Below are 26978 nucleotides of genomic sequence, written 5' to 3'. Positions count from 1 at the left end.
AACCCCGGATCCAGTGGGTATTTCTTTATTAAGCACTGCCAGGTCGCCTCTGTCAGCTGTCCCTCCAGACATCAAAATACAGTCATTTTTGATTCCAGGTTGGTATAAGCCATTGAAGCAAACAGCAAATCTGTTAGCATTGAAGGCCAACTGTTGGAAGACAACAAATAAATACAATTACTATTAGCAATAAGAACAGTTTAGACTTGAGAAGCCTTGTTCTGATTCTTGCCAGTGCCCAAATAGTGAATCTTTATGCATGGAAAAAGACCAAACACAGAGTTCAATGCATTTGAATCACTCACATAGACTTTGTCATATTTCTGTCCATAATAGGTGATGGGGCATGAAGAGATGTTCATCTCCCCAGAAGTGGTAAATGTCTGGTTTGTTGCAGCAGTACCTGAAGATATGGAGACACATTACACACAAGTTAACATTTTGTGTAGGCTTATTGCTCAGTTGTTTAGTATGCATTAATGTCCCTTACAATAAAGGACAATCAAGTTGAGCCTCTTCACCATATAGCCTCACTATTTTGAAGTTGGAACAGTAGTTAGACATTTTGGGAAATATGCAATATGCTTTCTTACCAAGGGTTAAAGGAGGAGATCGATACCACTGTCATGTTCGCTGAATATGTAGATGGAGTCAGCCGTTAGTTAGCTTAGCTTAGCATCAAGACTGGAAGACGGAGAAACAGCTGTGTATAAGCATTAAAAAAAAATCTTGTTTTCTCGTTAGCACAGTAAAGAAATTCTCACAGTATTCTTTTGAGTCCTTCAAACTGGCTTCAGTCATGGAACATTCCAGTTTCCAAATGATCTATATTTACCTGAGAGATGCTGATGCAGACTGTGATAACACCTTGCACAATGTAAGGTCCATCCATCCATCGTCTACCTCTTTGTAAGGTGTCAAATGTATTTCAGTGTCGGTATAAGATTCATTTTGGAGGAGCACAGAAACATATTTAGCTGAGTTATGGGTTAGAATCTGTTATACACTGTATTAATACATTGTCTTTTGTAACATATCATGAAGAAATGCAGATTAAATAGTCTCATATTCAATGACAATCTTAAAACATTCAATGTATATAATAAAGTATAGACAAATCAAAATCAAATAAACAAATAAAAACATAATTTAATAACTGGTAACAGTTTGGGTTTAGGTTGAAATAAATTGTCAGTTATTTGGTCCACAAAAGCGAGTCTGTGTTGTGTCTGTATTTAGTTTTACATTACGCAGTTTAGATTCTCGTTTGCTCAATAAAACAAGCAGCGAAAACAAAGAAAGAAAGATTGATAATAAGTATAATTTAGCATGTTCCTCTTGTTTTAAATTTAACTCTATTTCTACTCTGCTTTTACATTTGCGCCATACATGTTGAGAACAAAAGTGCAAAGACACCTAGAGACTTTTAGAAGGAATCTCAACTTAATACGCATAATGAGCAAATACAAAAGTCATGCAATCATGAGCGTGAGCTTCAACTGGTTACACATGTGATGTGTTCAAACCAATAGAGATGTGGTCTGGAATGTAACATGGCAGGAAAAGGTTTGACAGGTCTATTATAAGTGCTGTCACTGATGAGTTTTACCTCCAGGGAAGAACTCTGACAGGTCTAAAGCCCTGGTGTGGCCAGTCAGTCACAAACTGAGCACCAAACAATAGTTGAGCCGCTTTAGAGAGTTACCACATCACGTTATGAACTCCAAATCCCAGAAAGATGGAATAACAGTTTTGTTTATGGGCATGAGTGAATATGTGTGAGCCATGATCAGGACTGAAGTTAGTTAAAAGATTTAACTTAGTGAAAGTGGAAAATAATGTTAACGACAGTTTTTGACACGGACATTTTTGTCCTAGAACATCAGAGCAACTTTTTTAAAGTGAGGCACAACCTTCAAAAAAAAATGTTTTGTCTATATTATTTCCTAAAAAAGATTTTTCACCTGGTTTTCTTACCCTCTGGAGCAGTGTTACTCATTACGCCACTTGCCAAGCTTTAATTGGTGGCTCGCATGGCAGGAGGCTAAATAAAGGGGTGATAGATATGATTATGGAGTCAATACAGATATTTCATAAAAACAAGCAGGGCTATTACATATAACACATTAAAACACAGTGTCTGCTCTATTAGCCTACACATAATACAAATAATGGATAATAATAATTGATAAAAGATGCAAATATAGACTAGAAACAAGATATTTAAACTTGCTCAGCGGAACACTGAATCACTGCGGAGCTGCCAGTTCTGGCGCTCTATCAGCGCTACAATAGCGAATGTGCTCTTGGACGGGTAGATACGTGGTGGGCTAGTATAGAAATAAATAAACTTAAGCTCATTAAATGTTAACATAAGCATGCTTATGAATATGGACATTTGCTAAAAAATAATTTATATCGCTAAATTTGTACATTTAAATTGGAGGATACTACGACTAGCCTGGCACTTCAAACTCACGTTAGTTTGGCTCCGGTCGACTCGTTTCACCATTACATGCTAGTTCGCGTGTGATTTCTACAGACGTAAAATGGATCGATTTCATATTAAAAAAGGTTGCACACCAGTTGGACAGAAACAAAGCGTGACAAACGAGGAACATTAAGATTTGTCTTTGGAGCATCAAACCAAAGCGGAATCGAGAGGAAGATGCTGGAGATGTGGTTTGTGGACAGACAACAGCTGCACCCATTAAAAAAAGAAAGGTAGGAGTCATACAAGACGAGTAAAGGGAATTTCAAGACAAGTGGACAGAGGAATTTGTATTTGTCCTCCGTGAGTCGAACCCTTTGTGCTTGATGTACAAACACACCCTCTCTGGTTTTAAGCTAAGTCATTTGGAGCGGCATTTCTAAACGACGTACAATAAAATAGAGCAGCTTTCTTCTGTTTCTGGACAACAAAGGCTCAAACACAGGACAACTAATACGGCTGAACGATTAACTGAGGCATCCTTTGAAATCACATGGATTGTGAAACTGCTTTATGGCTTCAGCAGAAATATTGGTTTAAGAGTTTGACAACATCATCCCAGTATTAAGGTAATCCTGCTTGTATTGAATGCATTGGTTGGCTGCATTGCATATTGTATGTTCTGGGTGGGATGACAGATTAATAAGCAGACGTGCTTTTTATGACTGGATGTAGCTTTTCATACTTTGCGGTAAAAGTGGCTCTCCTATTGACTTTGTCCTCTCAATGTGGCTCTCACGTAAAAAATAGTGAAGACCACTGCTCTGGAGGAATTGAAGGAGAGCAGGGATGTGAAGCAGCTGTGAGAAGTTTCACTGGATGCTTCATACTGATTTGTCTGTCGTGCCTCTCTGTGTGGACGACACAGCACACTGTCTGTGTATATGCATCGTAGAACATCTTGTTTTCTAAAGATATTTTAAAATCTTGTTTAATGTTAGCCACTCTTAGCTAACATGCTCTGTTTTCCCACAATCCTTTCGTAATTCGTAGGACGGATCAATGTTTGGATTTCTAAGTTCCAAAGTATTGAGAAAAGAAAGAGATTTGACACAAACATCGACAGTAGATTCAGAAATAAAGTAATATAATGACCACACACATGAAAAAAGGAGTAAAGCACATGTAGGCTATAAATGCAGGCGATCATGTTGTCCTATTCATAATGTTGGCCCTCCCTGTGATTGAGTTTGACACCCCTGGACTGCTTGCTTTGCGCAGTTTCTCCTCAGCTGTTTCTCCCCCCCCCCACACACACGTGCGCACACAGTTACTGTCAGAGACGGAGCAGAGGAAAGGAGAGGGGAGAACTAAAACAAAATCCGCTGCTAAATGTTTTACTTTAAAATGACACAGTATAATTATTTATTACTTGTTAATCATGTTAAAAAATGTCAGCTCAAAATTGTCTGCGAGCCATATCGCGTCAACGAAAGAGCCATATATGGCTCGCAAGCCATAGGTTCCCGACCCATACCCTACGCCATCAGGTTACGGGTGGGAAAACTCTGATCGTTGTTTGTGCCTAGGCCCCAAACAGCAGTTCGGAGTGTTTGGCCTTCTTGGAAGGATCTTTTTAAACATCCCTGTGGAGGTTTGGGGCATTGAACCTAAGTGGGCGATGTTCAAAACCTCAATTGCTGAAGCTGCGGTGAGGAGATGTGCTCTCAAAGTTTCAGGGGCCTCAGGTAAAGCAGTTGTTTTACCTGAGTAAAACAACTGCAGTATTATGTTTAACTTTAGCTGAAAAAACGTTATCCGCCACTAAACACACAGAAGAAGAAAACAGGAACAATAACACAGAAGAAGACGAAAACATATGGATGAGAGTCACAGTGAACGGGAGATGCACTTGTACCTGCCAAACAAGTTAAAACTTTATGCAAGTACCTGCCAAATGGGAGGAGACCTTCCCTTATTTAATAAAAAGCAGAGCCGGGCAAACTTATACTTTTTGTATTGCACTCGGCGGAATAAGCGTCCAAGCACAAGCACGCCCAAGAGGCACAAACACATACACTGTCAATGACTTCATTTGTGACAAGAACTGTGTCGGAGGCAGACCAAGTGACCAAAGCTGAGGGAAAGATGTCGATTTTATATAAATAATGTAGCCTTCCAACTTCTGCGATGATTTCAGTGGTAGTGAGCGGACAAGTTTCCCGACTCTGCCATCGCAAGGAAGTCCTCGTCGGGGAAACAAAAGCCACACAACTCATCAATCATCAAATAAATTGATGATAATAACTCATCAAATAAAATACATAAATCTTATAAACATGTCTGTACAAGTAATACATATTTTAAATAAACATGTATTTCCTGAATGTATATACCCGTCCCTTATGTGTTTACATTTACATTATATGGGGGCTGGTGGCTGAGAGCTGTTAAGGTATGGATGGAGTCCGCCAGAAAATGTCCCTTATTTTGAAATTCCAATGTTGACAGGTATGGGCTACTGTGGCCACATCGCGTTGGTTGACATAAACCGGCCCGCCAGAGGGTCCAATCCGTCCCGCGGAATGATTTTGCAAAGTTTAAAAATGACAGCGAAGACATTAACTTAACATTTTCAATACAAGTAACTGCTATTTCAAATGTGTCCACTGGGGGTCACACACAACACTGCCAAGCAAGCAAACTGTTCCTGCTGGAGCTGCTGGTAAAAGAACTTCTGGAGCTGGCGGGTTCTGTCAACATTACACTCTGTGGCACCGTCATTACTCAAAATGTCTTTGTCAAAAAAGGAGAAAAATGGACACGGAGTGAAGAGTTTTCCAAGAAAAATGGACCGTTTCCTATTTATTCACAGAGGTGAGTGGGAAAGTTGTGTGCTCGGTGTGTTCACAGCAGGTTTCAGTGCTCAAAGAATATAATATTTGGCGTCACTATGAGACTCATCATGGCGGAAAAATACAACAGCTTGCAACTGAGGAGATAAATGAATTGTTAGCGGGTCTGAAGAAACAGCAGTCTGTTGTTACCTGTATCCGAGATATCGGCGATGCAGCAGTGAAAGCTACCTTATTGCTCGCGAAATAGCATTAGCATCAAAGCCATTCACGGTCAAGGCTTCTGATCTGTCGACATTCAACTTGAAGTAATCAACTTGCAGTGTAATTCAGATTTGAAGGACTCATTTGCCTCGGCGGGCTTAGACACCTTTTATCAGCATCTCTTGCCAAGGCACCCCACATTGACAGCCCTCGCTGCAAAGGTTTTGTGCATGTTCGGGACTACCTATCTTTGTGAACAACTTTTCTCTGTAATGAGCATCAATAAAACAAAGCTGCACTCCAGGCTCACACACATTCACTACATCCTGAAATTGGCTGTTACTCAGGATTTGATGCCTGATATTGATGCACTTGTGACGCTAAAAGATGCCAAGTTTCAGGAGCAAACTAAACAGTGAGTAAGCCTACTTAATGTAAAATGCTGCTTCAGAAACTTTTGCACGTTGTATATTTCTCTATGACACTATGCTCGCAGTATTTAATAAATCACAATTTAGTATGTCGACCACCGATGTTGACATCGCCGCTACCGGAAACAGCCGACGCCGTGTTCTGACGTCACAAGTAGAACACAGTCCACCAGTTGAATACACAGACAGCACGGCAGACGTGGCGATGTCGGACTCTGGCTCGGATATTTCGACAGAATCGAGTGACAGTGAGTCGTCAATAGACTCGTTGCACCTTCAAGAAGAGGCGTTTATTGAAGAGGATGCCGGTGTCGTGGATTTAGATCATGCGGGCGAGTTTAACGTGGTGGAAACAGAGCAGCTCAAGACACAGTATTCAAGATGGAGACACAGACGGGAGAGAACATGCGGATGATGGTGACGGTGATCCTGGATTTGGCGGAGATCCGCTGCAGCAACAGAACACAGACAGGTATATACATTTGACTATAATTCATAGAACTTCCCAATAAATAGTAAATACATCATAACAAAACGTAACATCATCCTCGATCGTAAATAGATCACAAGCTATCCTATATGGAGTTGATAGCTTGGTTTCCTTGAATTGTTATGGAACCCGACTAGTTGTCCGCAGATTGCTCGATAGCTAAATATTCAATTATTTCTCAACTTCGACACATCGACGTCTGTAAGTTTAATAACTTATTCTTTCTTGAAGTTTCTGCGGTTGAGGTTCTATCGTTGTGTCTGATGTCAAACGTCATATATTACGAGCTGTATATAAAGCATTAGCTATTAGCTAACAAACAGACTGGAGGACAGCGCTGCTTTATAAAGTATAGTCTGTATACTGACTGTCTTACGGCTGCCTATAGTAGCCGGAACACTTACCAGATGTTCATGGAAGTTATGATGTCGTACCTTTACGAGAATTACGTGAAACAGGTAAAAAGTTGCTACTAGGTAGATCCGACCTCCGTACGACCATAACAGGCTTACGTCGTCAAACACAGGCATATAAATAGTATGTCCTTACCATTCTTCCTTTGTACAATTAGGGGCACGTGTGAAAATTGTACAATTATGGAAGCAATTGAAGAACTGCTGCCAAGAAAAGGATGTCATGGAGGAATTCAATGAATATGAGGGACATGGTGCAAACATAACCTGCATAACAGATCACCCAGGATTCAAATCAAAGTGTCTGGATGTTTGGGTGTTGCAGACAACCTACCAAAGGTATTCGAAGAGGGACAGACAACAAGCAGGTGATCAACAAGCAGGTGATCAGCCACATAATGAGAAAGTTACTTGTGTGCACAAATGTGTAGAGCTCAGAAACTTTGATGCATTTATAGGGAGTCGAATGGTCACTCTGGCCCAGTCACAGAATAAATAGATACATAACGTTGAAGTGATTACCATTGACATGTATTATCTTGTATTTTACAGAATGTATCGCTATGTGGCATACAGCCGGTGAGATTCTGCTGGGGAATACTTGGTAAGAACCACAGAATGCCATCATGTGCCATTCAAAGAATCTGTGCTACGTTTCCATCTGACAACTACACGTCGTTCAAGTATCAGCACTTTATTAGAGTCAATAACAAAACACAATGTCAGTTCAGTGATTGAATCTGCTTCTCTACAGCACAACAGCATCCCTCTTGTTTGGTTCTTCCACCGACTGCTGAGTGGAGCTGGGACTTCCAAAGGTTCCTCATCAACATTGTCTTGGCACAAAGCATTGAGTCTCAGTCAAGAGTTCAGTAACATACTTTGCAAAAAAGATGTTTTATAATCAAGAATGATATATATATATATATATATGTATATGTGTGTGTGTGTGTGTGTGTGTGTGTGTGTGTATGTGTGTATCTGTATTTGTACCTTACATATTAATGTTGAAATATTATGACGCTGACCTTTGGAACAACCAACTTGGATTGGAACTTGCAGTCCAGCTGAGCTGACACGTGGTCGCGCCTGCATGGACTTGTGGTGTGTCTGTGGAGGGGGATCCGTCTGCACAGCAATTCCTTTCTGACATGTCTGAAATGTACAAAACACAACTTTACTAATAAATCTTTCAAACAAGCTTGAAATTGTATTGCATGTTTATACATGTCTGCGTAAAGATAATATCTAATAACATTCATAATAAAAGATGTGGTTGAAGTGATTGAGAGAGCAATGATATCAAATCAAACAATTAAATATATGAATTATGTACATGCATGTGGTGATTGTATGTTTAACACGTCATGTGCAGGTCTACTGGTACTACAACTGTAATGTACAGATGACGTACAGTCTGTATACTTACTGGTGTACACACAGCTCCCTCCCCAGTGTGGATGTCCAATAGATGGTCGCTGATCATACAGGTGTCCTCAGTTCTGTCAGTGGCTTCATTCACCAATGTTTCAACACCTCTGTAATAATAGGGTGATAGTTAAAAGTTAAATAGACTCACGCTTTTACTCAAACTACAGAATAAAATGGAGAAGCCTGTTATAAACATTGAATCTATACTTAATTAAGCTAATGAAGTGTAATTAGCTAAAGTTATTAATACTACAAACAATAACACACATTGGCTAGGGCCTGGTGTAAACTCGTTACATACAGTAGGCCTAGACCAGGGGTGGGCAAACCTTTTGACTTGCGGGCCGGACCAGGAGCATTTGGACACGCAATGTAATTTATCAAACCTGGAGATTGCGTCTGTTTTTTATACATTTCAATTGAAGGTGCAAAGTTAAAGAAATCAACATTTACTGGAAAAAGATCACTTTCAACATTCAAAACATATTATTACCCAACGAAATACTCAAGCTCAATAATTTCTAATTGTTTTAAACCCCGCAAAATAATGGACGGATTGTCCTGAGAGATAGACTGTATTAAATATCCTGCCTGCAGCAGAAACTAGAAAGGGGTCTTTAAATTGAGAGCGATGTGCGGCGTGTAAATTAAGCTACTGTACCGCTGCTGTGCGTAAATGCGCACATTGCTCTTAATTAAAAGACGCTCCTCCAAACTTTCCATATGCATTTTTTTCATAACACAGTAGAGAAACTCACATTTCAGTGGGAACAGTGTTGTTGGTCTCCCTTTTTTGCCAGTGCATCAAAGTCTGGAGTTAGTTTTGTTGTGGCAATTCTCAGGATAGATCTGAGGTGTTGGTCAGTTAACCGGGATCTGTGACGGGCTTTGTTGATGTTCATGACGCTGAAAGTCTGCTCACACACGTAGGTCGAGCCAAACAATGCCAGCATCTTCTGTGCCAGTCCTCCGGAGGTTTGGAAACGTGGCTTCGTTAAGTGAAGCGTAAAAGTAATTCAGTTTAAGAGACTTGAACTTCTCCTGTGAGACGGAGTCAGACTGAAGATCGATCAGCTCCAATTGCAGCTCATGCGGTGCTGTTTCGGGGTCTTGGGACAGGGGACAGGACACCAGCTGAAGTGACTTGTCAATTTTTTCAAAATCAGAGAACCGACGGCAGAATTCTCTGTGCATGTCGTCCAGTGATGTGCAGTATTTCTTCACGTTTCGGATGGCCTCTTTCTGCATGGCCAGTGTGGGAAAATGAGCGAAAGATTTGTTTGACATTTGCCTGGAGAATAAAATCAGCTTGGATTTGAAGGCTCTCACATTTGTGTACATGTCGTGCACAAACTGATCTTTCCCCTGCAGCTCAACGTTCAGCTCATTCATGTGTGACAATATGTCCACAGCAAACGCAAAGTCACAAAGCCAGTCCGTGTTGCTCAGCTCAGGGAATTCGTTGGATTTCCCCATTAGCTCCAAAAACGAGCGAATCTCCTCTTTGAGCTCCCACACTCGTTGACACACTTTCCCCAAACTTAACCAGCGGACACGAGAGTGGTAAAGTAAGTCCTGGTGATCCGCATCGGTTTCCTCTAGGAACGTAATGAACTGATGGTGATTAAGTCCCCTTGCTCATATGAAGTTAACAAGTTTTACAACTGGATCCACGACATGATTAAGCTGCAATACAGACTTACACAGAGATTCTTGATGAATGATGCAGTGAAGAAAAATAACATCCTGGTCAGGGTTTTCTTCTTTCACTTTATCCTGGATTCTTTTCAGCAGCCCGACGTTTTTTCCAGTTAAATTTGGCGATCCATCCGTGGTGACACTGACAAGTTTACTCCAAGGCAGCTTCATTCTCTCGATGACAGCAGACACCTGTTCATACAAGTCCTCTCCTCGCGTTTTCCCCTTCAGCGATTCCATGCTCAAAAGCTCCTCCGTTATCTCTAAACTGTCATTAATCCCTCGGATAAAAATTAGGAGCTGAGCAGTGTCTTTTATGTCATTACTTTCATCCAGTGCTAGTGAATATAACTTAAAGGACTCCGCCTTTTTGTTTAACTCGCTGACTATATCTTCGTCAAGCAGTTCCACACGGCGAGTCGGCGGGCCGGATTAAAAAGCCTAACTGGCCGTATATGGCCCGCGGACCGTAGTTTGCCCATGTCTGGCCTAGACCGATTATGGCTTTATGCTAAAAACAATAAATAAATTAAACAGTAGCACGGCTGACCTTCGCTCTCTCCCTTTTGGTGAATGCATTTGGTCGTCTCTTTCAAATCATCGGTTTCATCAACGCACTTGTCTTGTCCATAAACACGACATTTTATTATCTTTTGGCCACAGAAAGCTAGATTTGGAGACGGCCCCACATCGCTTGCTAATTATTCTTGGCGATCGATTGTTGTCCGTTCTTTATCATAATAATTGACATCAGTCTTTGCTGGACGCTTCAACGCAGACAAACACTAGCGGCTGTGTTCTACTTGTGACGTCATCGCCCAAACATTGCCAAAGTGGATGTTGCCGGCGCAGTGACCGATTGTTGTTAGCGGAAGTCATTTTTATGCTGTTATGATCGTGATTTATTAAGAATACATCAATAATAAAAAAAAATATATGCCACATTTCACAATAGAAATGCAACCTCTATCATATACCAAGCCCAATAACACTGACAAAATATCATTTTGTAGGCTCTCTAAAGACATTGAACAGTGTGAAATATAATGTCAGTCAGCAGCTGCAGTACAAAGAGACACAACCTTTATGTATTTTCATGTATACATTTTATACATTTACAAGGCAGGGGGAGAACTTAACCTTCTTCCTAATAGTTGCCACTTTATTTTGTATTTGTGTGGTGTGTCAGGATTACTACACAGATGTGGAAATGAATGTAATTTAAAAATTATTTCTATATCTTGACAAGTTGTTTTGATCATAAAGTAAAATACTATATTGTTCCAGATACCTGTGACCTGTGTGTTTTGTGCCTGATACACTGATCTGTAAGTTGTAATGCAACTAAATGATAAACTGAGGCATCATATTGTTAAAATTGCACTTTTAGGTTGTTCATAATGTTTTGTAAAAAGATAATTAATTAAATGTGAACATTTTCAGAATGTACTTTTTTGCACTAAAACAAAGGGAGACATTTTGAGATCTCGTTATTTACAGGTTATTATGATATGATTTTACTGGTCCGGCACACTTGAGATCAAATTGAGCTGTATGTGGCCCCTGAACTAAAATGAGTTTGACACCCCTGACGTAAAGGGTCAAGGGGCATCTAAGAGCGCGATTAATCTGCGATAATTGTTTTGTCGTGTTATTTTTTCTGTGATAAATGAATCGAAATGAACGCACTAATTTGACAGCTCTAATAATAACAGGTCATAACAGACAGAAAACTGAGTACTGGTAAGGTATTCAACTCAGTTCAACAATAAAGTTAACAAGAAACTACAGCCAAACTTGGAACAATGTAAAGATTCAAGTGGCTGACTAACATACTTTTAAAGTAGCCAATATACAAAACGTATACTTTAGGCCTTATAATATTGTCATTTTAATTATAGCTGTCAATATTGTAACATTTAAAAGACATTGTTCCTCACAGGATGAAAAGTAACATTTTGCTTTATAAGCTTGCAAATAGCATGTTAAAAACCAAATAAGATGGTGAACATGGTCAACATTAGAGATGAAATGATTGGTTGATTATTTCATTAAATATTCACATGACAGAGAATCGGTCATCAGTTGAGAATAAGTCTGTTTTTGAGCAGAAAATACAAAAAATGCTTTTTTTTCTTCACCTTGTTCTGTTTATCCTCTACATCAACGTATCTGGGTTTTTCAATCTGTTGGTCGAACAAAACAATCTATTTGAAGACATATTTCACTAAAATCAGCAAATTGATAAATGACAAATTATTATCAATCAATTTGTCATTGATTTAATTTATTAGTTCCAGCTCTTATTTTTCAACATGTTTAAACATTAGAATGATGAAATGTATAGTAGTATTGTAAATGTTTAGTCCTAACACGTTACGCACATATTGCATGAAGTATTATATAATTATTTTTATATAATCACACTAATTGGGATTCATCTCGATGCACTTTTATTCTTCAGAAAGATTTAAGTTTAACCACGACAGACCCACCTCAATAACATCAGCATTCACATCATAATTACAAAGCCTAAGTGCAGTGGGATTCTCTTAGTACTGAGGTTGTCTTTTCTTAAGTCCTCCTTCACATCTCTCCTTGACCTCGTCACTTTTTCCGTCAAGGAAAAGTGGTTAAGAAAAGACATAGGACTTCATTTTTTTGACTACTTGACCGGAGTCCATGTTTGTTTCTCTCACTCCCCAGACATGCCATCCTCAAACCATCCACCTACACGCCTGTACCATTTCCCTCATGAGCTCTGCCAGGCCTTCCCCAGATTATACTGACACTACATGAATGCAGCACAAAAGCCCTGACACAAAGTCAACAAAAGTGAAAGATTATTTGTGCATCAGCCCTGTGACGAACACAGACGCACTGAGCTGAAAACATAACTTCCTTGGCAGAGGTAATGACAGAAGCATGTTGGATTATACTTTCAGATGAAGTCATGACAATGAACACAATGATTGTCTGATAGTGAACATGATTCATGAAGGTTTGACAATATAAACATATAAGAACAACGCTGTTTCTCCAGTCTGTCTCTACAGTATTTTAGTATCACAAGAGTCAGGCCGAAGTATCTTAAAGGTAACAATGAGTTTGATAGATTTTCTAAACCAGGGGTAAAAGAAGGCATAGATCACTGGGTTTAGACAAGAGTTAAAATACAGCAGCCAGACTGCAACAAGTGAGGATGAACTGCTCTCTTCAATATCCTCACCTTTCATGGATGGAGAGTAATATGGAATGAAACACATTATAAACACAACTACAACAATACCTAGAGTCCTGGCTGCTTTCATCTCAGATTTCTTAGCAGTTCCACCAACTGAACGCTGGAGTGTAACAGCTGCAATATGAGAGCGCATGGCTCGAGCCTGAGACACAGCCACCACAAACACTCTCATATACAGAACTATGATGACAGTAACGGGGACAATAAAGTTAAAGACAAAGTCAACAGCTCCTGTGATATCGTTAAGGACAATTACACACTCTCCATAGCAGGAATTATATGAATCAGGTTGTCTCAGAAAGTCCTTGAAATTGAGACAATTATAGAGAAAAGAGCAAATCCAACACAGACAAACACAGACTTTTGTTCTGTTCAGAGTAACTCTGGTGGTGTAACGTAGAGGGTCACAAATAGCCAAATAACGATCAATTGATATGAGCACCATGTTTCCAACAGAAGAAGATGTAATGATGAAATCTGCAACATAATACAGAGCACACATTAGGTCACCCAGGAACCAGCAAGCATCTGTTAAAATGATTCCAACAGGCATCAGTAGGAGGCCCACGAAGAAGTCTGAGACAGCCAGGGAGAGGATGAGGAGGTTGGTGGGGGTGTGGAGCTGCCTGGAGAGGAAGAATATCATCACGTATGAGGTTATCATCAATAGTAGCTTGTTAGTAACAGCAGTAGAACAAAGGACATTCTTATTGACATGAAATTATTCAAAATGTTATGTCACACAACATCATGTTTGAATACTTAATATTTCAAAAGAGAATTAATATTAACTAAAACATTCATATGTAAAAGAAGACATGTAGGCCTAATTATTTTAAACATCTAATATGAAAATATATAATCTTAAACGTGTGTCTCTGCCTGAAGTGGGAGATAGAGATGATGACCAGCAGGTTGAGAGCTACAGTGGGCAGAGAGATGAAGGACACCACGGTGTAAGTGAGCATGGCATGTAACTGAGATGGCATGGGTTTCCTGCAGGAATTGTTGAGTTGTGGAAAGCAGAGTTCAGCTCCTTCTGAAGTCTCCATCTGCAGAGGGAGGTGGTGAGAAGCTGCTGAGTTCTGGCAAAGCTCTCTGTTATACAGCTGATTTATCTCTTCTCGTCTCTCATGCCAGACTACTGCTATGTTCTTCTCCAGCAAAGACTGAAGTCCCTCCTCTGAACTTTGTTTTCTGTAGTTACTAAGACAATGTCAGTCGTGTGTCGGCCGTGTCTGAAAACAGTGTGACCCTCGAGGTGTTGACCCCACGGCATCATGATTCTTGAACGTGATTCATGAAGGTTTGAAAATATAAACATACACGTTGTTTCTTCAGCCATTACACCTTTTAACTTTACTTCATTGACTCGATTACAACAGTGTAGCAAAGATTGGTGACTCCAACCCTAAATTATTACAGAATATTATGATATCTTTAATAGGACAAACCAACAGGAACTGAATGAATAATATTAAACTACAAAACATTTACAGCCCCATCCTCCGTGTTTTAGAAGCATCACACATTCCTGATCATGATCTGTAATGTAATCATAGATAAGGAAAAAACACACAAAGACTTACACAAGTTAAAACAAAGAAATAGAACCTGTAGGTGAAACAATACATTTTCAACATTTATCTTACTTTTTAATAGTTTAGTGTTGTAGTTAGTAGTTTAATAAACAGTTAATTTATAAAGAACTTGATAATTTGTGCGTGTATTAAATGTCACGTCAATGTACACCGGGCCAGAACTCTGGGTCGGAGAGGTCGTTGGTCCGTCTTACCATAGCACGCCGCAATGTCAAGCAGAGCCCGGCTCTATCGCTACTGCAAAGTGCCGGTGCTATCCTGAATAGCAGCAAGACCCTGAATCTCTGTGGAGTCTCTTCTTGCATCATTTCCCAACAACAGGCTGAGAGAGAGTGAGGTCGAGAAGATCGCTCTAATCCACATGGGACCAAGTTTAAAAGCGCCGACAATGTACAATAATGCCAAGGTCCAAACCCAACCTGATACAACTTCACATCTGTCAATCAGAACCGGCAGGTGAAACAATACATCATCAATGCATCAACAGTTACAATATAAATAATAGGCCTAATTTAAAAATGAGTACAGTGGTAAAGTAGCCTCTGGTAAAGCAGTTGGCAGTATTATGTTTAACTTTAGCTGAAAAACGTTATCCGCCAGTAAACACACAGAAGAAGAAAACAGGAACAATAAAACAGAAGAAGAAAACAGGAACAATAACACAGAAGAAGAAAACAGGAACAATAACACAGAAGAACACGAAAATATATGGATGAGAGTCACAGTAAACGGGAGACGCAGTTGTACCTGCCAAACAAGTTAAAACTTAATTCAAGTACCTAGCCAAATGGGACGAGACCTTCCCTTATTTAATAAAAAGCAGAGTGGCTTACGAGCCTGTCGTCAAACACAGGCATATAAATAGTATGACATTAAGATGACGTTAATAATGGCCTTTTTTCTGGATATTGCATATTGTGTACATGTCCTTATCATTCTTCTTTTGTACAATTAGGGGCACGTGTGAAAACTGTACAATTATGGAAGCAATTGAAGAGCTGCTGCCAAGAAAAGGATGTCACGGAGGAATTCAATGAATATGAGGGACATGGTGCAAACATAACCTGCATAACAGATCACCCAGGATTCCAATCAAAGTGTCTGGATGTTTGGGTGTTGCAGACAACCTACCAAAGGTATTCAAAGAGGGACAGACAACAAGCAGGTGATCAGCCACATAATGAGGAAGTTACTTGTGTAGAGCTCAGAAACTTTGATGTATTTATGGGAAGTCGAATGGTCACTCTGGCACAGTCACAGAATAAATAGATAAATAAGGTTGAAGTGATTACCATTGACATGTATTATCTTGTATTTTACAGAATCTATCACTATGTGGCATACCGCCAGCTGGTGGGATTCTGCCGGGGAATACTTGGTAAGAACCACAGAATGCCATCATGTGCCATTCAAAAGATCTGTGCTACGTTTCCATCTGACAACTACACTTCGTTCAAGTATCAGCACTTTATTAGAGTCAATAACAAAACACAATGTCAGTTCAGTGATTGAATCTGCTTCTATACAGCACAACAGCATCCCTCTTGTTTGGTTCTTCCATCGACTGCTGAGTGGAGCTGGGACTTCCAAAGGTTCCTCATCAACATTGTCTTGGCACAAAGCATTGAGTCTCAGTCAGGAGTTCAGTAACAATCTGCAAAAAAGATGTTTTATAATGAAGAATTATCTATAATATATATATATATATATATATATATATATATATATATATATATATATATATATATATATATATATATATATATATATATATATATATATATATATATATAATATGTGTGTGTATCTGTATTTGTATCTTACATATCAATATTGAAATATTATGATGCTGACCTTTGGAACAACCAACCTGGTATGGAACTTGCAGTCCAGCTGACCTGACACGTGGTCGCCTGCATGGACTTGTGGTGTATCCGTGGAGGGACATCCGTCTGCACAGCAATTTCATTCTGACATGTCTGAAATGTACAAAACCCAACTTTACTTATAAATCTTTCAAACCAGCTTGAAATTGTATTGCACATTTATACATGTCTGTGTAAAGATAATATCTAGTAATATTCATAATAAAAGATGTGGTTGAATTGATTGAGAGAGCAATGATACCAAATCAAACAATTAAATATATGAATTATGTACATGCATGTGGTGATGCCCTCTCTGGGAACCATCACCTTATCATGGAGGAGAGGTTAGTGCAGGGGTCGGGAACCTATGGCTCGCGAGCCATATATGGCTCTTTCGATAACGCGATATGGCTCGCAGACAATTTTGAGCTGACATTTTTTAACTTAACAAGTAATAAATAATTATACTGTGCCATTTTAAAGTAAAACATTTAGCAGCGGATTTGTTTTTAGTTCTCCCCACTCCTTTCCTCCGCTGTGTGTGTGTGTGTGTGTGTAGGGGGCGGAGCCCCGCCCGTCGTGAGACTGCGCAAAGCAAGCAGTAGACCGGGGGGGTGGCCAACATTAAAAACTGGGACTACGTCGAGGGCCAAACACGGTCCACATGTATTGAACAGGGTACACATAAAGTGCAAAAAGATATGGAACATATTTAAGTCAACTGCAAACGGATTGCTGAGCAGTTAAATTAAAATATCTGAGCAACAAAGTCGGCAAATGCTCTCAGTTGATCAGCAGAATGCTGTCGGGAACACAGAGGTGGAGATGTTTGTCAGTGTTTGGAAACACGTAGTGACCAAAGTTTCCTTCTGCATCCGAGTCTCCCACAGGCAGCTCGGCTTGGAACGCTCTCACTGCATCATACATGTCCGTGATCACACGGCCCTGAAGCTGCAGGTTTAACAGTGAGATGCTTCGTTATGTCGCACAAACAGGCCCGCTCACATCGTCCCAGAGATCTGTGGTGTCTTTCCCTTTGCTTTCCAAAAACTTTCATTCCATTCACATATTTAGATACTTCCTCAAATGTCTTTTCCCGTGGTTGTGCCATGCATTGATTTAATTACCAAAACTGGCGGGCCAGTTATGACAGACATATGACATTTTCTCGCGGGCCGGATATAATTGCCTTGAGTTTGACACCCGTGCAGTAAACACTGAAACGTGCACATAAATGAGATAAATAACGTAAGCGTTTAGTTTATTTAATAAAAGAGCTCCTGTTCAATGCAACACTGATACCTCTATTAGTACTAGGAGACGTGTTATTCTTAAAAAATGCACGCATAAAGTTGCATTCAAATTTATATATTTTTATATATGGCTCTCAAGGAAATACATAAAAAAAAATATTTGGCTTTTATGGCTCTCCCAGCCAAAAAGGTTCCCGACCCCTGGGTTAGTGTGTCCCTAGCTAGAGGACCCAGCTCACCTCTTAGTCCCGCGCCATTTGGGCAGAACGAGACGCAGAGGACCGCAGAAGCTGACGGAGGACGATCAGCGGATCACTGAGCAAACAGCGGATCGAGGATGTGCGCCGAACAGAGGACCACAGATCACTGAGCCAGCAACGCTAATTATCGGCGACTCTACTGTATCAGGCATTAACATTAATGGTAAGAAAGATACCAAAACATACTGCTTCCCTGATGAAATGTTCTGTGACATAACAGAAGAACTTCCAGAAATGCTGTCTGTCCACAAATATGTGAATAAGGTTATTATTCATGCGGGGAATAATGATATCTCAAGGGGAGAAACGGAAACACTAAAAATGTGACTTTACTGAACTGCTAAAAGTTGTAGGCTCTAAAGACATTGAAACATACATCAGTGGTCCCATCCCACCAGCCAGGTCAGGGGTGAATTGTTTTAGCAGAATTTTGGGGCTCAGCAGGTGGCTATCAGTGGCCTGTCCCCTGCACAAAGTGAACTTTATTGACAACTTCAATCTGTTCTGGCAGCGTAGAGGCCTTTATGGAAGAAATTGACTTTCTCTCAACAGATCTGGAGAAAAACAGTTTGCTTCCAATATATATCATGCCATTAGCCACCCGACTTTTGCTAAATGCAAGGAGACACCATCCCCCACACCACCAGATAACCACCATGATGACATCCAAACAACTGGAGCGAGTGACCTTGCTGCAGTACCAGCCACAACAAGCCTGCACACCAAGGACCCCAGTCCCTCAACTCCACCGACAGACATGGATGAAGTTGAAATTTTGTGGAGTAGCACTGAGACACTCTACCCCCTCCCCTCCCCCTCTTCCTCATCTTCCTCTCCCTTCCTCCCTTTTATCGACAAGGATGAACAAATTGGTGAAAGGTGGTCTTAAACTGACACCTCAAATAATAACCCCCGCTCAAAACCATCATACCCCACCATCATCCCCCATTCTTCTCCCCCCTCCTAGATGTCCCCCTTACCTCCCCCTCAGCTTATGCCAAAAGCCTGCTCATGGACACTCAAGGACATCACCCCCCCCAAACTGGTCATGCCGTTCCTGTCTTGACTACTACCAGACTAAATAATCAGCGCTCAGCACGCACTGCGTCTGGTTATCTTAGATATATCAGTGCACAACCAGGACCGGCTTTGACTCCTGTCACAGACTCCCTGCAGCTGAAAGTGACTCTTCTGAATGTCAGATCACTGACTACCAAATCTTTTTTGATTAATGATATGATAGTTCAAAATAACTTGCACTGTATGTTTCTAGTTGAGACCTGGTTAAACAACATTACTGGTATGTTAGCACTGACTGAGACGTGTCCTCCAAACTATAAATACTATCAGGCAGCAAAATAGGAAAGGTGGAGGGATTGCCGCGATCTTATCAGCGTCGCTTGTATGTAATGACATTGACCTGGGTGAATTTACATAATTTGAATATCTTGCTATTGAGCTCAAAGCAGAATTATCTTTGCTCATCATCATATTGTACAGGCCAAGATATTCAGCACTATTTCTAGAGGAATTCTCAGAGCTGATTTCACTCAGCATCACTAGATGTGAAAGAATAATCCTGTATGGAGACCTAAATATTCACGTAAATAAGAAGAATGATCCCAAGACTATTAAACTTGAAAAGTTACTAGACAGCTATGGACTAAAACAAAATATCAGTGAACCCACTCATCAGCATGGTAACATGCTAGACACTGTGTGTTTTTTGATTTTAACCTATTCTTAACAAAGACCAAAGTCAAAAAAAGAATACTAGACGACACAGCAGAGCAGGGGTTGGGAACCTTTTTGGCTGGGAGAGCCCTAAAAGCCAAATATTTTTTAATGTATTTCCTTGAGAGCCATATATTTAATAAAATCCGAGTACTAAAAGTGGTATCAGTGTTTCCCCTACCATTGTCTGTGCGCCCCCCTAACGGAACCCCGCGCCACCCTCTGATTTTTATTTATTTAATATTCACAACTCACTTTTCACATTGAACAGGTGCTCTTTAATTAAACAAACTAAACGCTTATGTTATCTGGAGAAGGCATATGACCGGGTCCCACGGGTGATACTGTGGGAGGTGCTGCGGGAGTATGGGGTGAGGGTGTCACTTTTGAGGGCCATCCAATCCCTGTACGCCCAAAGCGAGAGTTGTGTCCGGATACTCGGCAGTAAGTCGGACTCGTTTCCCGTGAATGTTGGCCTCCGACAGGGCTGCGCTTTATCACCAATCCTGTTCGTGATTTTCATGGATAGGATATCGAGGCGTAGTCGTGGAGGAGAGGGGTTGCAGTTCGGTGACCTGAGGATCTCATCGCTGCTCTTTGCAGATGATGTGGTCCTTATGGCATCATCGGTCTGTGACCTTCAACAGTCACTGGATCGGTTCGCAGCCGAGTGTGCAGCGGTTGGGATGAGGATCAGCACCTCCAAATCTGAGGCCATGGCTCTCAGCAGGAAACCGGTGGATTGCCTACTCCGGGTAGGGAATGAGCCATTACCCCAAGTGAAGGAGTTCAAGTACCTCGGGGTCTTGTTCGCGAGTGAGGGGACAATGGAGCGAGAGATTGGCCGCAGAATTGGAGCAGCCGGGGCGGTATTACAGTCACTTTACCGCACCGTTGTGACGAAAAGAGAGCTGAGCCAGAAGGCAAAGCTCTCGATCTTCCGGTCGATCTTCGTTCCTACCCTCACCTATGGTCATGAAGGCTGGGTCATGACCGAAAGAACGAGATCACAGGTACAAGCGGCCGAAATGGGTTTTCTCAGACGGGTGGCTGGCGTCTCCCTTAGAGATAGGGTGAGAAGCTCAGCCATCCGTGAGAGACTCGGAGTAGAGCCGCTGCTCCATTACGTTGAAAGGAGCCAGTTGAGGTGGTTTGGGCATCTAGTAAGGATGCCACCTGGGCGCCTCCCTAGGGAGGTGTTCCAGGCACGTCCAGCTGGGAGGAGACCCCGGGGAAGACCCAGGACTCGGTGGAGAGATTATATCTCCTCACTGGCCTGGGAACGCCTCAGGATCCCCCAGTCGGAGCTGGAGGATGTGGCCCGGAGAAGGGAAGATTGGGGTTCCTTACTGGAGCTGCTGCCCCCGCGACCCGATCCCGGATAAGCGGTAGACGATAGATGAATGGATGGATAGTTCCACATCTCAAAGTATTTTATAGACCCCACGGGAAGCTGTACATTTGCCATTGGAAATTAATGGGCAGAAAGTAAGGGAATATTCCCATTTAATGTTATTGGAAATGGACAGTCCATATTTCAGCCAAAATAGCTTTAAATAAGCTTTGGACATTAGTTGGGGCACCTCATATGGACACAATTAAAGAGAATCCGGAGAGTCAACCTGCTCATTCCTTCACACGGCTACTTCCTTTCAGGGGCCACGTGGCGAGGCCAATGTTACTCTATTCAGGAGTTCTCAGAGATCACCTGCTGTGATTTTAATATCAAAATTCACAACACAACTAAAAACAGGGCCTTATTTGATTGGAGGTCACAGAGGTCAGTGTCGATGGTGGACAGGGTCATAGCTCCACAATGCTAAGTCTGAGGATATTGAAACTAGCAGGCATCTGCACAATGATAAGAGTGAGGATGCTGCAACTCGGTGTGTAATATTCCCCTAGGACCATGAATAAACGCTGTGAATTTCAAGATGATTGGACAATCTTGGTTAGCTTTAGCTATGTAGCTAAAAACCTAAACTAGCTCTGATTTGGCTGAAACCTATAATGTAGTATCTCCCTAGAACAATGAATAAGTGCTATGAATCTCAAGATGATTGGACAATATTTAGGTTTTGTCTAGCTTTCAAACTAAGTAGCTAAAAACCTAAACTATCTCTGATTTGGCTGAAACCTAGAATGTACTATCCCCTAGGACAGGGGTCGGGAACCTTTTTGGCTGGGAGAGCCATAAAAGCCAAATATTGTTTTTATGTATTTCCTTGAGAGCCATATATTTAATAAATTTGAACGAAACTTTATGCTGAAATCGCTCCCACTCAGCAATGACACCGAGGCACACAGGATTAATAAAATGGGCGATGATACAGAGGAGCAGCTGTGTGTCATCCTCCAGGACTCTTATTTCAGCATTCAGCTGGATGAGACAACCACCTCAGACAACAACGCCCTGCTGATGGCCTATGTCCGCTATAGGGCCTCCAACACAAAGGAGATGGCTGAGGAATTTTTGTTTTCTAAATATCTCGAAACCGACACCAAGGGCCAGACCATTTTTAATGGGCTTCATGCGTATCTGGAGGAGAAGTCAATTCCCATTAGCAACATCCTATCATGCGCCACTGATGGTGCTCCCTCCATGGTTGGCAGGTACCGTGGCTTCACTGCTCTGCTGAAGGAGCAGGTCCCGCACGTCCTCGCAGTCCACTGTGTCTTGCACCGCCACAACCTTGTGGCCAAATCTAAAAGTCCAGCTCTTCACGATTCACTTAATATAGCAGTCAAGGCAATAAACAAAATATAAGCCCGTGCCCTGAATGACAGACTGTTCCGACAGCTGTGTCAGGAAAATGATGAGACATTTGAGCGTCTTCTTTTCCACACAAATGTCCGCTGGCTCTCAAAAGGAAACTGCCTTGCTGTTTTTGTGAGCTGTTTGACAGCATCGTGGAGTTCATGGGGCAGGTTGATGCAGATCTCGGGGAAAAGGTAATGTCCAGCCGCTGCGACATCATTGAACTTGCAGACTTTTTGGAAAAAATTAACGAAGTCACACTAAAGCTGCAAGGAAATGGCATAACCCTGGTCCAGTGCAAGGGCAGTCATCCACAGTCTCACCTCCAGGCGGGATCTGTACAGGCAGAGCATGGGCAGGAGGCAGTTTGCTCATTTCCCACAGCTGATCAAGGTGATACTTAATTTCAGAAACATCACTAAATAGATATAATAGGCCCACTGTTATTACAATTAGGCTAATATATTGCATGTCTTTGAATACATTATGTTGTAATGTTTATTATATTGACTTGTCTAAAATATGGGCCCAGGGTGTAATATGTGAAAAAATCATGAAATGTTTTTATTCGGGAAAATGAATCTCCAATTTCGGAACTTAAACCTAAAATAATGAACAAATATTTTAATATATTTTCTTATTTAACTCATCAAGTATTCTAGCGGGATATTTTCACTGGCTTACCCTTTCCTCATGTGGAAACATATGGACTGAAGTCATGCAAAACAAAACATGCAAGAATTAAATAACTATTTCAGTCACATGGAAAGCAACACTCGGACAGGCGTGCTTTTCCACCGGCAATAACTACCATTCAAATTTTGTCCACTTCTCAAATTTTGTCCACTTCTCACTTCAAAAGACATGTTCCTCACAGGATGAAAAGTAACATTTTGCTTTATAAGCTTGCAAATAGCATGTTAAAAACCAAATAAGATGGTGAACATGGTCAACATTAGAGATTAAATGATTGGTTGATTATTTCATTAAATATTCACATGATAGAGAATCGGTCATCAGTTGAGAATAAGTCTGTTTTTGAGCAGAAAAAATGCTTTTTTTTCTTCACCTTGTTCTGTTTATCCTCTACATCAACATATCTGTGTTTTTCAATCAGTTAGTCGAACAAAACAATCTATTTGAAAATCAGCAAATTGATAAATGACAAATTATTATCAATCAATTTGTCATTGATTTAATTGATTAGTTCCAGGTCTTATTTTTCAACATGTTTAAACATAAGAATGATGAAATGTATAGTAGTATTGTAAATGTTTAGTCCTAACACGTTACGCACATATTGCATGAAGTATTATTTAATTATTTTTATATAATCACACTAATTGGGATTCATCTCGATGCACTTTTATTCTTCAGAAAAATTTAAGTTTAACCACGACAGACCCACCTCAATAACATCAGCATTCACATCACAATTACAAAGCCTAAGTGCAGTGGGATTCTCTTAGTACTGAGGTTGTCTTTTCTTAAGTCCTCCTTCACATCTCTCCTTGACCTCGTCACTTTTTCCGTCAAGGAAAAGTGGTTAAGAAAAGACATAGGACTTCATTTTTTTGACTACTTGACCGGAGTCCATGTTTGTTTCTCTCACTCCCCAGACCTGCCATCCTAAAACCATCCATCTACACGCCTGTACCATTTCCCTCATGAGCTCTGTCAGGCCTTCCCCGCCCGCCTCCTCCCTGCATATTATTCACTCGTCAGCCACTTTCCCCATACTGTATACCGGTCCACGTCCTTTGTGCAGTTGTCAGATCATCATAGTTTCAATGCTGTTTTCTGTCTGCCTGTTACCTACCTGCTGTTAAATATCTGTTAAATACATTTTATGTTGCTAAGAAAAACAATTAACGTACTGTACCCTATTACTAATCTTACAACAAGCTCCCAATGCAAAAATATTCACTTTTAGTCAGCTAAAACATTCAACTATTGATATGAATAACACTGCCACACTGGGAATTAATGTTTCAGATTATACTGACACTACATGAATGCAGCACAAAAGCCCTGACACAAAGTCAACAAAAGTGAAAAACAATTTGTGCATCAGCCCTGTGACGAACACAAACGCACTGAGCTGAAAACATAACTTCCTTGGCAGAGGTAATGACAGAAGCATGTTGGATTATACTTTCAGATGAAGTCATGACAATGAACACAATGATTGTCTGATAGTGAACATGATTCATGAAGGTTTGAAAATATAAACATATAAGAACAACGCTGTTTCTCCAGTCTGTCTCTACAGTATTTTAGTATCACAAGAGTCAGGCCGAAGTATCTTAAAGGTAACAATGAGTTTGATAGATTTTCTAAACCAGGGGTAAAAGAAGGCATAGATCACTGGGTTTAGACAAGAGTTAAAATACATTAGCCAGACTGCAACAAGTGAGGATGAACTACTGACTTTAATATCCTCACTGCTCGGGGATGGAGAGTAATATATAAATGAACAAAATAGAAAGACAACTACAGCAATACCGAGAGTCCTGGCTGCTTTCATCTCAGATTTCTTAGCAGTTCCACCAACTGAACGCTGGAGTGTAACAGCTGCAATATGAGAGCGCATGGCTCGAGCCTGAGACACAGCCACCACAAACACTCTCATATACAGAACTATGATGACAGTAATGGGGACAATAAAGGAAAAGACTAAGACAACAGCTCCTGTGATATAGTCAACAACAAATACACACTCTCCATAGCAGGAATTATATGAATCAGGTTGTCTCAGAAAGTCCTTTGCAATTAGACAATTATAGAGAAAAGAGCAAATCCAACACAGACAAACACAGACTTTTGTTCTGTTGAGAGTAACTCTGGTGGTGTAACGTAGAGGGTCACAAATAGCCAAATAACGATCAATTGATATGAGCACCATGTTTCCAACTGAAGAAGAGATAATGATAAAATGTACAACATAATACAGAGCACACATTAGGTCACCCAGGAACCAGCAAGCATCTGTTAAAATGATTCCAAAAGGCATTAGCAGGAGGCCCACGAAGAAGTCTGAGACAGCCAGGGAGAGGATGAGGAGGTTGGTGGGGGTGTGGAGCTGCCTGGAGAGGAAGAATATCATTACGTATAAGGTTATCATCAATAGTAGCTTGTTAGTAACAGCAGTAGAACAAAGGACATTCTTATTGTCATGAAATTATTCAAAATGTTATGTCACACAACATCATGTTTGAATACTTAATATTTCAAAAGAGAATTAATATTAACTAAAACATTCATATGTAAAAGAAGACATGTAGGACTAATTATTTTAAACATCTAATATGAAAATATATAATCTTAGGCTGAAAGTATGTCTCTGCCTGAAGTGGGAGATAGAGATGATGACCAGCAGGTTGAGAGCTACAGTGGGCAGAGAGATGAAGGACACCACGGTGTAAGTGAGCATGGCATGTAACTGAGCTGGCATGGGTTTCCTGCAAGAATTGTTGAGTTGTGGAAAGCAGAGTTCAGCTCCTTCTGAAGTCTCCATCTGCAGAGGGAGGTGGTGAGAAGCTGCTGTGTTCTGGCAAAGCTCTCTGTTATACAGCTGATTTATCTCTTCTCGATCTCTCATGCCAGACTATTGCTATTTTCTTCTCCGGCAAAGACTGAAGTCCCTCCTCTGTACTTTGTTTTCTGTAGTTACTAAGGCAATGTCAGCCGTGTGTCGGCCGTGTCTGAAAACAGTGTGACCCTAGAGGTGTTGACCCCACGGCATCATGATTCTGATAGTGAACGTGATTCATGAAGGTTTGAAAATATAAACATATACGTTGCTTCTTCAGCCATTACACCTTTTGAATTTACTTCTGTGACTCAATTACAACAGTATAGCAAAGATTGGTGACTCCAACCCTACATTATTACAGAATATTATGATATCTTTAATTGGACAAACCAACAGGAACTGAATGAAGAATGTTAAGCTACAAAATGTTTACAACCCCATCCTCCGTGTTTCAGGAATATCAGACATTCATGATCATGACCTGTAATGTAATCATAGATAAGGAAAACACACACAAAGACTTACACAAGTTAAAACAAAGAAATATTTGAATGCAAAATAGAATCAATTTTATTTGGCCTTTCACGCTGAGCTAGTTTTAATAATAGGAAGGTAATAGATCTGTGGTGGATTATGCCATTGAATTTCGCACCAGAGGCCCCCTGAGTAACTGTAACTCGGCGGCCCAGTACGACGCCTACCTTCGAGGTCTAGCGGATTATATTAAAGATGAACTTGTATCTTTTGATATACCCTTTTCACTGGATGGGGT

The 26978-nt window shown here is 40.7% G+C and overlaps 2 protein-coding genes and 1 pseudogene across 2 annotated transcripts; all 3 read right to left on the bottom strand.

Annotated features, from left to right (window-relative positions):
* Positions 1–9173: 9173 nt before the first annotated feature.
* LOC115026462 (general transcription factor II-I repeat domain-containing protein 2A-like) lies at positions 9174–10222 on the bottom strand (annotated as a pseudogene).
* Positions 10223–13003: 2781 nt separating this feature from the next.
* LOC115026388 (trace amine-associated receptor 13c-like) lies at positions 13004–14249 on the bottom strand. Its single transcript, XM_029459208.1, has 2 exons — positions 14080–14249; positions 13004–13823 (listed from the first exon to the last, which is right to left on the bottom strand). Exons 1-2 carry the CDS (start codon positions 14247–14249, stop codon positions 13004–13006), a joined length of 990 nt encoding a protein of 329 aa, XP_029315068.1.
* Positions 14250–24937: 10688 nt separating this feature from the next.
* On the bottom strand, positions 24938–26272 carry LOC115026461 (trace amine-associated receptor 13c-like). The gene is made up of 2 exons (XM_029459304.1): positions 26019–26272; positions 24938–25757 (listed from the first exon to the last, which is right to left on the bottom strand). The coding sequence occupies exons 1-2, from the start codon at positions 26270–26272 to the stop codon at positions 24938–24940; spliced, it is 1074 nt and encodes a 357-aa protein (XP_029315164.1).
* Positions 26273–26978: the final 706 nt, after the last annotated feature.

Source organism: Cottoperca gobio, chromosome 21 (assembly GCF_900634415.1).
Source record: "Cottoperca gobio chromosome 21, fCotGob3.1, whole genome shotgun sequence".
Lineage (NCBI taxonomy): Eukaryota > Metazoa > Chordata > Actinopteri > Perciformes > Bovichtidae > Cottoperca > Cottoperca gobio.
The sequence above is the reverse complement of the archived record's forward strand: the minus strand, read 5'-3'. Positions and strand labels throughout refer to the sequence as shown.

Excerpts from the sequence above, each read along its gene's own strand:
- LOC115026388 (XM_029459208.1), bottom strand. The coding sequence starts at position 14,249 with ATGGAGACTTCAGAAGGAGCTGAACTCTGCTTTCCACAACTCAACAAT. Across the intron at positions 13,824-14,079 it reads ATCTCTATCTCCCACTTCAG|GCAGCTCCACACCCCCACCA; the intron begins GCAGAGACACAC and ends CTTCCTCTCCAG.
- LOC115026461 (XM_029459304.1), bottom strand. The coding sequence starts at position 26,272 with ATGAGAGATCGAGAAGAGATAAATCAGCTGTATAACAGAGAGCTTTGC. Across the intron at positions 25,758-26,018 it reads ATCTCTATCTCCCACTTCAG|GCAGCTCCACACCCCCACCA; the intron begins GCAGAGACATAC and ends CTTCCTCTCCAG.